The 18,914-nt window shown below is 45.9% G+C and overlaps 1 protein-coding gene across 1 annotated transcript in view; it reads right to left on the bottom strand.

Moving 5' to 3' along the window:
* The window catches only part of ACAP1 (ArfGAP with coiled-coil, ankyrin repeat and PH domains 1), a 316,878-nt gene that overhangs the window by 262,913 nt on the left and 35,051 nt on the right, over positions 1–18,914 (bottom strand). The window contains exons 2-3 of the mRNA XM_073564058.1: positions 4,658–4,715; positions 4,287–4,406 (exon numbers count right to left, since the gene is read on the bottom strand). Of these exons, the coding sequence (XP_073420159.1) occupies positions 4,287–4,406; positions 4,658–4,715 (178 nt within the window). The remainder of the gene's footprint in view (positions 1–4,286; positions 4,407–4,657; positions 4,716–18,914) is intronic.

The raw sequence follows: 18,914 nt of genomic DNA on the forward strand, positions 1-18,914 counted from the left end.
ATGAGGCATTAACTACAGAAGATTACATCAATTCTGTAAGAAGCAAATCAAGGCAGCAAAGATTGAGACAGAGAGACTCATTGCCAGAGAAAGTAAAAATAATCCCAAAATATTCTTTAACTACATAAATAGTAAGAAACTAAAAAATGATAGTGTTGGCCCCCTTAAAAATAGTCTGGGTGAAATGGTGGATGAGGATGAGGAAAAAGCCAATATGCTAAATGACTTTTTTTCAACAGTGTTTACACAAGAAAATCCCATGATGGATAACATGATCAGGGATAAAAATTCTCTGTTAAATGTCACCTGCTTAACCCAGCAGGAAGTACGGCGGCGTCTAAAAATCACTAAAATTGACAAATCCCCGGGCCCGGATGGGATACACCCCCGAGTACTGCAGGAATTAAGCACAGTCATAGATAGACCATTATTTTTAATCTTTAAAGATTCCATAATAACAGGGTCTGTACCACAGGACTGGCATATAGCAAATGTGGTGCCAATATTCAAAAAGGGGACAAAAACTGAACTTGGAAATTATAGGCCAGTAAGTTTAACCTCAACTGTGGGTAAAATCCTGGAGGGTTTTCTAAAAGATACTATACTGGAGTATCTGGAGAAGAATAACCTCATGACCCAATATCAACATGGGTTTACAAGGGACCGTTCCTGTCAGACTAATCTGATAAGCTTTTATGAAGAGGTAAGTTCCGGACTGGACCAAGGGAATGCAGTGGACGTGGTGTACATGGACTTTTCAAAAGCTTTTGATACGGTGCCACACAAAAGGTTGATACATAAAATGAGAACAATGGGGATAGGGGAAAATATGTGTAGGTGGGTTAAGAGCTGGCTCAGGGATAGGAAACAAAGGGTGGTTATTAATGGAGCACACTCAGACTGGGTCACGGTTAGCAGTGGGGTACCACAGGGGTCAGTTTTGGGCCCGCTTCTTTTTAACATATTTATTAATGACCTTGTAGGGGGCATAGAGAGTAGAATTTCAATATTTGCAGATGACACTAAACTCTGCAGGGTAATCAATACAGAGGAGGACAATTTTATATTACAGGAGGATTTATGTAAACTAGAAGCTTGGGCTGATAAATGGCAAATGAGCTTTAATGGGGATAAATGTAAGGTCATGCACTTGGGTAGAACGAACAAGATGTATAATTATGTGCTTAATTGTAAAACACTGGGCAAAACAGTCACTGAAAAAGACCTGGGTGTATGGGTGGACGACAAACTCACATTTAGTGGCCAGTGTCAGGCAGCTGCTGCAAAGGCAAATAAAATAATGGGATGCATTAAAAGAGGCATAGATGCTCATGAGGAGAACATAATTTTACCTCTATATAAGTCACTAGTGCGACCACACTTAGAATACTGTGTACAGTTCTGGTCTCCGGTGTATAAGAAAGACATAGCTGAACTGGAGCGGGTGCAGAGAAGAGCGACCAAGGTTATTAGGGAACTGGGGGGTCTACAATACCAAGACAGGTTATTACACTTGGGGTTATTTAGTTTGGAGAATCGAAGGCTTAGGGGTGATCTTATTACAATGTATAAATATATGCGGGGACAGTACAAAGACCTTTCTAATGATCTTTTTACTCTTAGACCTGTGACGGGGACAAGGGGGCATCCTCTACCTCTGGAGGAAAGAAGGTTTAAGCATACTCACAGACGCGGATTCTTTACTGTAAGAGCAGTGAGACTATGGAACTCTCTGCCATATGATGTTGTAATGAGTGATTCCCTACTAACATGTAAGAAGGGACTGGATGCCTTTCTTGGAAAGTATAATATTACAGGGTATATACACTAGTCTCCTTAATATTGCGTTGATCCAGGGAGCTAGTCTGATTGCCGTATGTGGAGTCGGGAAGGAATTCCCCAATGTGGAGCTTACTGTTTGCCACATGGGTTTTTTTTGCCTTCCTCTGGATCAACATGTTAGGGCAAGTTAGGATAGGATATGGGGTGAACTAGATGGACTTAAAGTCTCCCTTCAACCTTAATAACTATGTTACTATGTATTTATGTGGGAACAAAACAGGATTTTATATTTTCACGCCTGGGCATTATAATCTTTAGTAAAACACTTGGGGGTTCAAAGTGCTCACCACACATCTAGATAAGTTCCTTGGGGGGTCTAGTTTCCAAAATGGGGTCACTTAAGGAGGGTTTCTACTGTTTAGGAACATCAAGGGCTCTGCAAATGGAACATGACGCCCGCAGACCATACCATCAAAGTCTGCTTTCCAAAACGTCATTACTTCCCTTTCGAGCCCTGACGTGTGCCCAAACAGTAGTTTTCTCCCACATATGAGGTATCAGTGTACTCAGGACAAATTGGACAACAACTTTTGGGGTCCAATTTCTCCTGTTACTCTTGGGAAAATTAAAAATTGGGGACTAAATGATCATTTATGTGGGAACAAAACAGGATTTTATATTTTCACGCCTGGGCATTATAATCTTTAGTGAAACACTTGGGGGTTCAAAGTGCTCACCACACATCTAGATAAGTTCCTTAGGGGGTCTAGTTTCCAAAATGGGGTCACTTGTGGGGGGTTTCCACTGTTTAGGCACATCAGACGCTCGTCAACCGTGACATGGCGTCCGATCTCAATTCCAGCCAATTTTAGGTTGAAAAAGTCAAACGGGGCTCCTTCCCTTCTGAGCCCTGCCTTGTGCCCAAACAGTGGTTCCCCCCACATATTGGGTATCAGCGTACTCAGGACAAATTTGACAACAACTTTTGGGGTCCAATTTCTCCTGTTACCCTTGGGAAAATAAAAAAATTGTTGCTAAAATATTATTTTTGTGACTAAAAAGTTAAATGTTCATTTTTTCCTTCCACGTTGCTTCTGCTCCTGTGAAGCACCTGAAGGGTTAATAATCTTCTTGAATGTAGTTTTGAGTAGCTTCAGGGGTGCAGTTTTTAGAATGGTGTCACTTTTGGGTATTTTCTGCCATATAGACCCCTCAAAGTGACTTCAAATGTGAGGTGGTCCCTAAAAAAAAGGTTTTGTAAGTTTTGTTGTAAAAATTAGAAATCGCTTGTCAAATTTTAACCCTTATAACTTCCTAACAAAAAAAAATGTTGTTTCCCAAATTGTGCTGATGTAAAGTAGACATGTGGGAAATGTTATTTAGTAACTATTTTGTGTCACATATTTCTCTGTTTTAAGGGCATACAAATTCAAAGTTTGAAAATTGCAAAATTTTCAAAATTTTTGCCATATTTCTGTTTTTTTCATAAATAAACGCAAGTTATAGCGAAAATTTTTTACCACTAAAGTGAAGTACAATATGTCACGAGAAAACAATCTCAGAATCGCCTAGATCCGTTGAAGCGTTCCAGAGTTATAACCTCATAAAGGGACAGTGGTCAGAATTGTAAAAATTGGCCTGGTCATGAACGTGCAAACCACCCTTGGGGGTGAAGGGGTTAAAGGACTTTATTCTGGCTGTGTGTTTATTTGCAATATAACTATAGGATTAGTAATGGATGGGCGTCTCCATTACCAAGCCGTGGGCTTGATGTCACTAGACAATACAAAGGTAACATCAACCCCACAAATATGAACCCCATTTGCCACCACCACAGGGCAAGTGGGAATAGCTGGGTAAAGCGCCACAATTGATACATCTAATAGATGTGCCTTTTCTGGGTGGCTGTGGGCTGCTATTTTTAGGCTGGGGCACCAAAAATCATGGCCCCTTACCATTCTAGGAATACCAGCCCCCAGCTGTCGGCTTTAGCTTGGCTGGTGGTCAAAAATGGAGAGGGACCCCATGACATTTTCTTAAATTATTTATCTAAATAATTAAAAAGACTCTATTCTTGAGAACCTCTATTCTCTATTCTTGAGAACCAGCCTTGCTAATGCTGATAGCTGAAAGTTGCAACCTGCAGCTGTCACTTTTGTCTGGCTGGTTATCAAAAATAGAGGGAACCCCACATCAATTTTTTTCATTATTTATTTATAGCTCAATTGATGGGTCAATTGATGCCACTTTTCCTGGTGTCTACCCATAATTTTAGCTGTTTTGGCATATTTTTGGCCCCCCAAGAAGGTGTTGTCTATGTAATTGGTTTTGCCTCACATTGAAGTCAATGGGGTTCGGGTATGTTCGTCGAACCATTCGGCCAACATCAGGACGTTCGCTGTTCCAAACCAAACCGAACCTTGAAAGGTTCGCTCAACTCTATACATGATGTGTACATCTGTATATCACTCGTACAGTGATCCAATCCAGGAGTTGGCACTTACTTCCAACATGGAGTCTTCTTGTGAGTGGAAAGATAATTCCCGCAGAGCACAGACAAACTGTCGATTAGAAGAGCAGTACTGCCGTCCGCCATCCATTGTGTGAGCGCAGAGCTTAACCAACTGTGAATAGAGAAATGAATGTGAGATCCTGAATCCAGAGCATAGATGGTGCCATATCTGCTCATGCTACAGATGTTTTGTCAGGGGGTTCCAGTCTGTTCTGATGATTCCCAAAACAGGCCAAATTATTACGAGGTTTGGTATCAGCGCATAACCTGCTGGTTACATGTCTTATCCACCAACCAGTAGCCAGCACTAATCATAAAACCCCCTTGTCCCCACCTATGAGGCACCCCAAATTCAAGACTGACCTTCTCTAGACGACTCTCTAAATCGAAAACTTCGGACTCCACCATTTCCATGGCCGCTCTACAAGAAAAAAACAATAAGGAATACCCATAAGATGAATAGGACATTGGAGTTTGTTATAGTCCTTATGATGGCAGGAACTGAGAGACACAAGTGATTATCTACCACGAGGTGACATCTACCACAAAACAATGACTGCAATGAGGTTTCGTCTGCCAAGATGTGACATCTGCCACGAGGCAATAACTACTACGAGGCAGCACCTGTGTCATGAACCGGGGTATGTGGTTGCCTCCAGTTCGTCAGGGATTTATTATATCCCACTTTCCAGTTCTGGTTTGGAACTTGCAGCTCTCCAGCGCCCCCCATCCACCCCCATTACTTCAGGAGCAGTTCTATATATGGGGCAGTTACCTTCCTCTGTGGCACTGGTCAGTTGCACGGCATCACCTTCCTCATGGTTCCCGTGCCTCTCCCCATTTCCCTTAGCACTGTCACTTGCTCCTGTTAGGGGTTCCTCAGCCATCTCACCATGCAGCGTGACGTGGCTGAGTACTCCTGCACATTCAGATACATAATCATTATCAAGGAAATAACTGTCAGGTAACGCATGCATATTCACATCATTATGATTAGCATCAGCATTACTCTCAATGTCAGGTTGAGGAGGGTGTATTGTATAATAATTAGATCTGTCTCTTTAAGCAAGCCAGACTTATGGGACTTGGAGGGTGGAGACAAGAGGGATGAGAAGGGAAGTTTCAGTTTCACTTCTGGTAGCATGGGAATGCAACTGTTATGCTGTGTGCTGGAGGACGAAGAATAAAACATATCTAAAGTTTAATACCTTGAATTCTTCATAACGTGTGGATATTACAACTGGCGACGAGGATGGGATATAATCACCTACTGCTGTGAGTACGGACTCTATTTTACCGCTTCACACGCCAGCACCACTGAGAGACTCTATCATGGCTGACTACTTGCACACATTCCCACAGTTTGATATGACTGATGTCATTAATCTCTCCCATAACTGGAGAAAATGGCTAAACAGATTTGAGAATTTCCTAGAAGCCATGGACATAAAGGAGGAGAAAAGAAAGAGAGCTTTGCTCCTGCATTGTGCAGGCACAGGAGCCTATGACATATACAGTACGTTACCTGCAGCAGAAACAGACACATACAGCAACTGCACTAAAGCTCTCACCGGCTACTTCAACCCCAAACAGAACATCAGATATGAAAGATATAAATTCAGGATTGCCAAGCAGCTTCCAGAAGAGTCCATAGACACTTATGTCACACGGCTGAAAGAGTTAGCACATGGATGTGCCTTTACAGATGTAGATGATGAAATCCTAACTCAAATCATTGTCACCTGCTCGTCTAATAACCTAAGGCGTAAGGCTCTGCAGCAGGATATCTCTCTACATGATTGGCTCAAAATGGCCCGTGCTATAGAAATAGCAGATCATCAGGCTACCGTAATGGAGAATGGGGATAAATTACATGTGCATAATCTCAAACAGAAAAATTTACCAGACAAACAAGCCCAGAAACAGAAGAAATGTTATAGATGTGGACAGGATTTCCCTCACCACCAGAACAAATGTCCAGCTATGGGACAAACCTGCAGTAAATGTGGAAAAGGGAATCATTTTGCAGCTGTTTGCAAATCAGCGCACTACAAGCCTCCGCTGCCTATGACAAAATCTGCAGATGTAAAAGTGATAAATCAGAAGAAATGTCTGCGACTGAGAACTATGTGTTCACTACCTCTGTCACTGGTTCAGTACAGTCTCCCTGTGTTACACTCTCAATCTGCAACACTGACATTACCTTTACAATAGATACAGGAGCTTCAGTGGATATCATAGATGGCACTACATATGAACAATTGAAAACGAGGCCAGTCTTACAACAAGTGCAGACTAAAATCTTTCCTTATGGATCTAAAACACCTCTAGCTATAATGGGACAATTTGATGCTGAAATTAGATATAAAGAAAACAGGCAGAAAACCACTTTCCACACATTACAAGGATCGGGAGGCTGTCTTCTCAGCTATCACACTGCCTTGGAGCTAGGGCTCATCCAGGTTATTCATACCATAACTGACCCTGCGGATATGGATGTACAAACTATGGTGAACAGCTTTCCCTCCCTATTTAGTGGTTTGGGAAAACTAAAGGACTCTCAAGTACACCTTCATGTGGATGACAATGTTCGTCCAGTAGCCCAGCCTCACAGGCGTATTCCATTTCACCTGAGACAGAAGGTAGAAAAGGAACTCCAATTGCTCATGGATGAGGACGTTATTGAAACTGTTACTGGTCCCACTCCGTGGGTCTCTCCACTTGTGGTAGTTCCAAAACCAAAGACTCCTGATCAAGTGAGACTGTGTGTTGACATGCGCCTGCCCAACACCGCTATCCAGAGGGAAAGACATATCTCACCTACGATTGATGACATTATTCATTTATTAAATGGAGCCACCGTCTTCTCAAAGCTCGACCTCAATAAGGGATATCATCAATTAGAACTGAGTCCAGAGTCCCGATACTTGACCACATTTTCCACCCATGTGGTCTCAGAAGATACAAAAGATTGACTTTTGGAGTCTGCTCAGCAGCAGAAATTTTTCAGGATGCAATAAGGAGTGTCATTCAACACATCCCAAATGCCTTTAATTACAGTGATGACATATTGGTTTTTGGTAAAACTCAAGCTGAGCATAATCGTGCTCTATATGCTATCTTCGAATGTCTGCTTTCTGCTGGACTCACTTTAAACAAAGAGAAGTGCGAGTTTGACAAGGGTTCATTAGAATTCTATGGTCACATCTTCTCGGCAAAAGAAGTACAACCAGACCCCAAGAAAGTGGAAGCTATCAGAACAGCCTCAATTCCACAGGATGCCAGTGAAGTGCGTTCTTTCCTGGGAATGGCAAGTTACTGTGCTAGATATATTCCAAATTTTTCAACAATCAGCAATCCACTACGGGAACTTACAAAACAAAGTTGTATTTTTCAATGGTCTCAAGGCTGTCAGGCCTCTTTTGAAACAATTAAAAATGAACTCTGCTCGACAACCACTATGGCTTATTTTGATCCAGCTCTTCGAACTGAACTGATTGTGGACGCCAGTCCCGTGGGACTGGGTGCTATTCTAGCGCAATACAAGGATAACAATCAAAATCCTCACATCATTTCTTATGCAAGTAAGAGCTTAACAAACACTGAAAGAAAATATTCTCAACCTGAAAAAGAAAGCTTGGCAGCTGTCTGGGGATGTGAACACTTTCACTTATTTCTCTATGGAGCTCCCTTCACCATTGTCACAGATCATCAAGCGCTTCTTACAATTTTTGGAAATCCCAGAGCTAAAACGCCTGCACGAATTGAACGATGGGGCCTACGTCTACAGGACTACAACTATAAAATTGTTCACAAACCTGGAAAATACAGCAATCCGGCTGATTATCTTTCAAGACATCCTACTAATGATGATATACCTGTGCATTCCTCCATTGAAGAATACCTACGTTTTGTTACAGATCATGCCGTGCCAAAAGCACTTTCTCTTGATCAATTTATAAATGAAACAACAAAAGACAAGACACTCTGTGCCCTAATACAAATCATCCAAAATCGAAGGTGGCATGAAATTCAAAAGGAAAAATTTCCTGATTCTGAGATTGATCTTAAAACTATTCTCAAACGTACGTGAGGAATTATCAGTCACTGAAGAACTCCTCATTCTTCGAGGTACCAAACTAGTCGTACCTAAGACTTTGCGTAACTTAGTCATACAGATAGCACATGAAGGTCATTTAGGAATTGTTGGCACAAAGAAGTTACTCAGAGAAAAAGTGTTGTTCCCAAATATGGATCACTTGGTGGAAGAAAAGATTAGACGCTGTTCTACTTGTCAATTAATCACTCCATCATCAACCTTAGAGCCATTACAAATGTCTCCATTACCCACTGCTGTCTGGGAGGAAGTGGCAGTCGATATATATGGACCATTGCCAAATGGCCAATACATTCTCGTAACAATTGATGAATATTCTCGATACCCTGTCATTTCATTTATCTCTTCAACATCTGCTAATAATGTCATACCAGAGCTGGACGACATTTTCTTGGCATATGGTATTCCAAGAGTGGTCAAAACAGACAATGGACCTCCATTCAATGGACATGTGTTTACACAATTTTCTGAATACTTGGGATTCAATCACAGGAAAATCACACCTTGCTGGCCGCAAGCCAATGGAATTGTGGAACGTTTTATGCGCACTCTGGGGAAACGTATCAAGGCAGCGAGTCTGGAGCACATCCCACTGAAACAGTCATTATACAAATTCATGCGTAATTACCGCAATACGCCACACTCCACTACTAATGCTGCTCCAGCTCATTTAATGTTCAGCAGAACCCTGCATATACGTCTCCCTGATGTGACCAGCCATCCCCGACCGAGTGACTCCTCAGTGAGATCCACAGATTTCTCCAACAAACAAGCCATGAAACGTTATGCAGACAGAAGGCGAAGGACACAGTCAAGTGCCATCGAAAGAGGGGATGTCGTGGTGGTACGTCAAAGACCAACCAACAAGACCTCACCTGTATATGGTCCTGCAAAATATTATGTTACCAAAAGGAAAGGCAGCATGATCACAGCTGAACGAGATGGACACTCCATAACGCGAAATTCTTCATATTTTAAAGTCATACCACAGAATGATGACAATGAACTCTCTTTGGTGGAAGATTTGGTATCTGATGGTGGAGAGGACCAACAAGAGGTAACTGGTCCATCAATAATGAACCCTCTCAATGAGCCCAGACGTTATCCTACACGAGAGAGAAGAGCTCCATCGAGGCTTATTGAAGAAGTGTAATTACAGTTTTGTTTTGTTTTGTTTTTTTTGTTTGTTTCTCTGGTTTTGGAATTGAACAAATAAGACAAAACGGACATATGATTTCTTTGGACATTCTCATGTTGTTGCATTTATCAGTAATATTGGTTATTTATAGAAAAAAAAAAAAAGGGGATGATGTAATGTATAATAATTAGATCTGTCTCTTTAAGCAAGCCAGACTTATGGGACTTGGGGGGTGGAGACAAGAGGGATGAGAAGGGAAGTTTCAGTTTCACTTCTGTGTAGCATGGGAATGCAAGTGTTATGCTGTGTGCTGGAGGACAAAGAATAAAACATCTAAAGTTTAATACCTTGAATTCTTCATAACGTGTGGATATTACAGAGGGGTGTCAGAGATATAATACATGAACATCCTCCCCAAATCAGTCCCCAACAAAACGTGGGTGGGCAAGTTTTCGGACAACCCCATTTCCTTCACCCTGCTCCTGGCACCCCAATCTATAAACACATGGGCCATCGGCAAGGAACAGTGGATGCCCCCAATCCCGGTGACAGTCAGGGTTTTCCCCGGAATAATCTTTTCAGGGGCCGCCAGATCTGGTCGGATGAGGGTTCGTTCAGCCCCGGTGTCCTTGAGGCCTGTAGCGACAGGGCTCCCCACGGTGACATGCTGCAAATTTTCACAGACCCTCCCAACTGCCCCACCCACAAAAATAACTGCTGCATTAGGCCCTGAGGCCTTGGCTGGGGGGTTCTTCTGCTACTCCAGACAAATGGCACTGAGATGTCCAGTCCTATTGCAGGAATAACACTTGCGAGGGTCTGATGTAGGCCTTGTGCTAGCAAAGGGGACAGGGCCTCCGGTGAGTCAGCTGGCAGGGGCACTGGGGTTGGTTGATGGCTTACCCCCTTTCCAGTTGGTGGTGACTGGCTTCCGAACCTCCGGTTTATGGTTGGCCTCGTAGGTGTCGATCTGCGTTGCTTTATCTGTGTCTTTTGGCTCCTGGTCCATCACGAACTGTCGCATCTCAGCTAGGCAAAGATGTAGGAACTGGTCTTTTATCATCAGGTACCCTCAGCTGCTCAAAGGTGGTTGCTGACAGTCCTTGGACCCACTGGTCAAAATGGGGCCTGAGTCCATGCACCACATCGCTGTAACTGTCATGTGCGCCACGTTGGAGGTTCCAGAACTTTTTGCGGTAACCCTCAGGAGATAGCTGGTACTTCTTTATTGGGCAATGCTTGATGGCCTTATAGTCTCCATCTTGGTTTGGCAGGAGAGAAGAAAATGCCTCTAGAGCTTTTCCTTTGAGTTCTGGGGTTAGATATCGGGCCCATTAGTCCCCAGGTAGCTGGTAATGTCTGCTGGCTTTCTCAAATCCCAGCAGAAAAATGTAAAAGTCCCCGTCTGGCCGGGGTTTAGGGAACTGGGCGCTGCTGGACTCACTGCTCCGCGTGGTAGATGGTACTGCCCCGAGTCAGGCCATCTGCAGTTAATGGTCCTTACAAGCTTGGGCTTCAACGGCCTCTCGCTGGGCTTGGGCCTATCACTCTTCCCGCTTGGCCTGGGCCTGCCGCTCTTCCCGCTCTTGGAACTGCAGGATCAGCTTCAGATGTTCCAGCCGATAGTCGGTGTGGAGTTGCTCCAAGGCCATCCGCAGGTGGGGGTCCACACTACCCTGGTTGTGAGTACGGTGGGCAGTGACCGTTTGGACCTCTGCAGCAGCACCACCTGCGCTTGGGCCGGTTTCTAGGTCACCACAGCACAGTGCTTCAGAGAAGTTGGGCATTGGTTTTGCCTGTGGAGTCAATCTGCTTCAACGTTCAAAGCGCAATAAGAGTGTCCTGGGACTGCTGCCCATACCAGGCATCTCCCAGCGTAGCCATAATTTCCAATTAAAAGGACAGAAAAATGAAAAGAAGGGGAAGAGGTAACCGCTATATACACCGTATTGTCTCAGCACTAATAAACAGAGTTCGTTTTCCAAAACTTTTTGGCGTGGGGTCCTTGCAAGAACCATGCAAGTTTTTAGTGAGAGGAATGATTGCACAAACCAGGTCACTAATACTCTATTATCCCATCGCTCTGCCACCAATATGTCATGAACCGGGGTGTAGTTGCCCCCAGTTCGTCAGAGATTCATTATATCCCACTTTCCAGTTCTGGTTTGGAACTTGCAGCTCTCTGGTGCCCCCTTACCTTCAGGTCAGTCAGGGAACTACACCTAGGATAAGTAGTCACCAGAAAGGCTGCCTTGCAATGTACAGGCTATTGGCCACTCTGCAGTGAGGGCGGTATGTATATCCCCAGTTTCAGGCAGGAAATACACACATAAACCTCCGTTCCGTCACTGCCAGAATCTCCCAAATACCCCAGAACACTTTAGTGCCATCAGTTCCTCGTTCTACAATAAAATCAATATCGGGTCAGGCGCCAACCCACACGGTAGTGTAGTTTTAGCAAGGAGGACATGCCGGTTCGTTCATAGAGCAAGGAAAACGAAACTAGTAAATTTTATAGATTTACTCCAGAAATATAGGCAGTGTTTATAAAAATATAAAAGATGTTACAAATAAGACACGTTACAGTATATACAGACAATTACAAAATAAAAATGGATTAAAAGATGAACTTATCAGTCAATAGCACGCCATGTGGAGGAGGGGTTCCCAAAGGCAAAGAGTCAGTCCACAGCATGGAAGGTAAATAGCTGTCCTCCCCCAGGTACTGAACACCCTGCAAAATGTCTGTCCCTGTTTTTTTAGCTAGCCCAAAAACTTAGGGACTTCCCCCGTGCTGACCTCCTGTGTGGCTGGATTCGCCCCCTTTGGAAAGTTATGAAAAACCTTCTATTGGCCATAACTCTTGGGGGGAAGCTCGTAGAGGGACAACGGAAGTATTATATATTTTCTTACGAAATTAGCTTACATTTAAGACCAAACATCATATCTCTAGGTATTATGGGGAAGCATAGACCCGTTTCTCAGTTTCTGGTGAGCGAGGAGATCGCAAAACACTGTGGTGAATAGCTTTGATATTGCAGATTCCAAAAATATACCTTTTCTGCATGTATGCCCAATCTGCGTTACAATATTCTATCTGAAATAAATGAAGCAACCATGTGCTTTTAAAAAATGTCTGGTTACTGATCACACCACATTCCTGAGGGAGGGGGAAAAAAGTGGGATCGAATGACCTACAGTCAGAGAGACTGCAGCCATTCCAATAGGAAGAAAGACGGAGGGGGAAGACGCTGCAGCTCCCAGAGGGGAATGTCTGTGAGCTGGCCTGCACAGGGGGCTTTGTGTGTGCACTGCATAAACCTAGCGGGCGGGGGCAGCGTGTCTCCAAAAACCAAGGAGCTGCCGCCGATAGATCTGTACGTGTAATTGGAACAATAAGGATTCAATCCTATTTCCTGACAAACTGCCATAAGGCAATGACTGCCATGGGGTGTCATCTACCATGGGGTGACATTTGCCACAATGTGGTGACTGCCATGAGTTTATGACTGCATGGGGTGACGTCTGCTGTGAGGCGATGACTGCCATGAGGTGTAGTCTGCCATGAGACAACGACTGCCATGAGGTGGCGTCTTCTATATGGCAGCGTCTGCCGCAAGGCAAGGACTGCAATGAAATGGCATCTACCATGAGTTGATGACTGCCATGAGGAAATGACTGCTATGAGGCAGGGTCTACCTCGAGGTGACACTTGCCATAAGGAGACAACTGTTATGGGGCCGTGTCTGCCATGAGGAGGTTTCTGCTGTGACGCGACGACTTCAATGAGGCGGCGTCTGCCATGACGTGACAACTGCTATGATGCAGCATCTGCCGGGTGGGTGCTTAGCATCACAATGGAAGTGGCAGCACCACAATGTCTCTGTGACATACAGCACGGCCGTCCTGCTCATGGGGAAAGGAAGCCCAGTCTCACTGCAAGCGTCTTAGTGTCAGGACATCCTTTCATAGCTTGGCACTAGAAGAGTCCCATAAACTAGAGAATCAGATATCCCGGGAGGAATCAGTGACACCCAATTTAAGGGCAGGTCACACAGCACCAGTCCGACACCACACCTCCAGCTCCAACTTCAACATTACAAGTGGGGATAAGAGGGAGGGACGGTGACAATGGACCTGGTGACTGACTGTCCTAAAGAATCGCTCCGAAGTGAACGAGGAGCCTCATCAACCATCACAAGGGAGTTTCACAGTATGTGGGGACCACCACTCACATAGCACTTACACATATGGCACCACCCACGCAGTATATGGAGACCACCACTCACATAGCACCTCCACATATGGCACCACCCACACAGTATGTAGAGGCCACCACTCACATAGCACCTCCACATATGGCACCACCCACACAGTATGTAGGGGCCACCACTCACATAGCACATCCACATATGGCACCACCAACACTGTATGTAGGGGTCACCACTCACATAGCACCTCCACATATGGCACCACCCACACAGTAAATGGGGACCACCACTCACATAGCACCTCCACATATGGCACCACCCACACAGTAAATGGGGACCACCACTCACATAGCACATCCACATATGGCACCACCCACACAGTATGTAGGGGCCACCACTCACATAGCACATCTACATATGGTACCACCCACACAGTATATGGGGACCACCACTCACACAGCACCTCCACATATGGCACCACCCACACAGTATGTAGGGGCCACCACTCACATAGCACCTCCACATATGGCACCACCCACACTGTATGTAGGGGCCACAACTCACATAGCACATCCACATATGGCACCACCCACACACTATGTAGGGGCCACCACTCACATAGCACATCCACATATGGCACCACCCACACAGTATGTAGGGGCCACCACTCACATAGCACATCCACATATGGCACCACCCACACAGTATGTAGGGGCCACCACTCACATAGCACCTCCACATATGCCACCACCCACACAGTATATGGGGACCACCACTCACATAGCACATCCACATATGGCACCACCCACACAGTATATGGGGACCACCACTCACATAGCACCTCCACATATGGCACCACCCACACTGTATGTAGGGGCCACCACTCACATAGCACATCCACATATGGCACCACCCACACAGTATATGGGGACCACCACTCACATAGCACATCCACATATGGCACCACCCACACAGTATATGGGGACCACCACTCACATAGCACATCCACATATGGCACCACCCACACAGTATATGGGGACCACCACTCACATAGCACATCCACATATGGCACCACCCACACAGTATATGGGGACCACCACTCACATAGCACATCCACATATGGCACCACCCACACAGTATATGGGGACCATCACTCACATAGCACATCCACATATGGCACCACCCACACAGTATGTAGGGGCCTCCACTCACATAGCACATCCACATATGGCAACACCCATACAGTATATGGGGACCATAACTCACATAGCACATCCACATATGGCACCACCCACACAGTATGTAGGGGCCACCACTCACATAGCACATCCACATATGGCACCACCCACACAGCATATGGGGACCATAACTCACATAGCACATCCACATATGGCACCACCCACACAGTATGTAGGGGCCACCACTCACATAGCACATCCACATATGGCACCACCCACACAGTAAATGGGGACCACCACTCACATAGCACCTCCACATATGGCACCACCCACACAGTATGTAGGGGACACCACTCACATAGCACATCTACATATGGTACCACCCACACAGTATATGGGGACCACCACTCACACAGCACCTCCACATATGGCACCACCCACACAGTATGTAGGGGCCACCACTCACATAGCACCTCCACATATGGCACCACCCACACTGTATGTAGGGGCCACAACTCACATAGCACATCCACATATGGCACCACCCACACACTATGTAGGGGCCACCACTCACATAGCACATCCACATATGGCACCACCCACACAGTATGTAGGGGCCACCACTCACATAGCACCTCCACATATGCCACCACCCACACAGTATATGGGGACCACCACTCACATAGCACATCCACATATGGCACCACCCACACTGTATGTAGGGGCCACCACTCACATAGCACATCCACATATGGCACCACCCACACAGTATATGGGGACCACCACTCACATAGCACATCCACATATGGCACCACCCACACAGTATATGGGGACCACCACTCACATAGCACATCCACATATGGCACCACCCACACAGTATGTAGGGGCCTCCACTCACATAGCACATCCACATATGGCAACACCCATACAGTATATGGGGACCATAACTCACATAGCACATCCACATATGGCACCACCCACACAGTATGTAGGGGCCACCACTCACATAGCACATCCACATATGGCACCACCCACACAGTATATGGGGACCATAACTCACATAGCACATCCACATATGGCACCAACCACACAGTATGTAGGGGCCACCACTCACATAGCACATCCACATATGGCACCACCCATACAGTATATTGGGACCATCACTCACATAGCACATCCACATATGGCACCACCCACAGAGTATGTAGGGGCCACCACTCACATAGCACATCCACATATGGCACCACCCATACAGTATATGGGGACCATCACTCACATAGCACATCCACATATGGCACCACCCATACAGTATATGGGGACCATCACTCACATTGCACATCCACATATGGCAATACCCACACAGTATATGGGGACCATCACTCACATAGCACATCCACATATGGCACCACCCACACAGTATGTAGGGGCCACCACTCACATAGCACATCCACATATGGCACCACCCACACAGTATGTAAGGTCCACCACTCACATAGCACATCCACATATGGCACCACCCACACAGTATGTAGGGACCACCACTCACATAGCACATCCACATATGGCACCACCCACACAGTATGTAGGGGCCACCACTCACATAGCACATCCACATATGGCACCACCCACACAGTATGTAAGGACCACCACTCACATAGCACATTGTTGTGAGTTCATTTTCCCCTCCGTCACTGAGGCCTGGTGAACTCCCTATTCTAGTGAAGGAAGGTAGTGAGCCTGATTATCAGGCACCTGGGACTAATGAAGACGATTGGCTGAGTGGAGTCACTGACTGGATTTGAGGCAGCCTACGCCCTTTCTGCCCTGCGGGTGATTTCTCTGTGGACTCTTGGACACCAGTCTGATTCCTGCTCTCCTAAAGCTAAGTTTTCTGTTTTGCCTTTTGCATCTAAGATTTGTTTTTGTTTTTCTTGCTTTTTGGATTCTGCCACTCCCTGCTGGAGTGTGCAGTGCTCCGTTAGCTCTGTCTTCTGAAAGTACCTGAGTGCTGATTTAGTTTTTGAAGCTTAGTTGCTTCAGGGCCATTTTTATATCAGCTTGTTGGCTTTTGTCTCTGATAGGGTTTTGGCAGATTGCAGACAGCAGCCTTCCTATCCGTTCCTATCTAGGTAGTTTTTGGGCCCCGTCTTTGCTCAGCCTGTCTTTCTGTCTGTTTAAGTGTTTTCATCTTGCTTCACCGTCACATGTGGGGGGCTGCCTATTGCTTTGAGGTCTGCTCTGGGGCAGTTAGATTTCCCCTTTTCTTCTTTAGGCCTATGTATCTCTCCGGCTGTGATCGAGGGGTCTAGGTCATCGTAGGAACCCCCACGGCTTCTGCTAGTTGTGTTGATAGGTTCAGGGGTCTGCAATCTGATAGTTGCCAACTTCTCTGGTTTTCAGGACTTAGCTAGCATTTCTGTTTTTGCCTCCTACGGTGACTCAATCATAACAGCACATCCACATATGGCACCACCCACACAGAATGTAGGGACCACCACTCACATAGCACATCCACATATGGCACCACCCACACAGTATGTAGGGACCACCACTCACATAGCACCTCCACATATGGCACCACCCACACAGTATATGGGGACCACCACTCACATAGCACATCCACATATGGCACCACCCACACAGTATGTAGGGGCCACCACTCACATAGCAGCTCCACATATGGCACCACCCACACAGTATGTAGGGACCACCACTCACATAGCACATCCACATATGGCACCACCCATACAGTATATGGGGACCACCACTCACATAGCACATCCACATATGGCACCACCCACACAGTATGTAGTGGCCACCACTCACATAGCACATCCACATATGGCACCACCCACACAGTATGTAAGGACCACCACTCACATAGCACATCCACATATGGCACCACCCACACAGTATGTAGGGGCCACCACTCACATAGCACATCCACATATGGCACCACCCACACAGTATGTAGGGGCCACCACTCACATAGCAGCTCCACATATGGCACCACCCACACAGTATGTAGGGACCACCACTCACATAGCACATCCACATATGGCACCACCCATACAGTATATGGGGACCACCACTCACATAGCACATCCACATATGGCACCACCCACACAGTATGTAGTGGCCACCACTCACATAGCACATCCACATATGGCACCACCCACACAGTATGTAAGGACCACCACTCACATAGCACATCCACATATGGCACCACCTACATAGTATGTAAGGACCACCACTCACATAGCACATCCACATATGGCACCACCCACACAGTATGTAGTGGCCACCACTCACATAGCACATCCACATATGGCACCACCCACACAGTATGTAAGGACCACCACTCACATAGCACATCCACATATGGCACCACCTACATAGTATGTAGGGGCCACCACTCACATAGCACATCCACATATGGCACCACCCACACAGTATGTAGTGGCCACCACTCACATAGCACATCCACATATGGCACCACCCACACAGTATGTAAGGACCACCACTCACATAGCACATCCACATATGGCACCACCTACATAGTATGTAGGGGCCACCACTCACATAGCACATCCACATATGGCACCACCCACACAGTATGTAGTGGCCACCACTCACATAGCACATCCACATATGGCACCACACACACAGTATGTAAGGACCACCACTCACATAGCACATCCACATATGGCACCACCTACATAGTATGTAGGGGCCACCACTCACATAGCACATCCACATATGGCACCATCCATACAGTATGTAGCGGCCACCACTCACATAGCACATCCACATATGGCACCACCCACACAGTATGTAAGGACCACCACTCACATAGCACATCCACATATGGCACCACCCACACAGTATGTAAGGACCACCACTCACATAGCACATCCACATATGGCACCATCCATACAGTATGTAGCGGCCACCAGTCACATAGCACCTCAACATA

This window comes from Dendrobates tinctorius, unplaced genomic scaffold (genome assembly GCF_039654945.1).
Source record: "Dendrobates tinctorius isolate UK_male_01 unplaced genomic scaffold, ASM3965494v1 ptg000424l, whole genome shotgun sequence".
Taxonomy (NCBI): domain Eukaryota; kingdom Metazoa; phylum Chordata; class Amphibia; order Anura; family Dendrobatidae; genus Dendrobates; species Dendrobates tinctorius.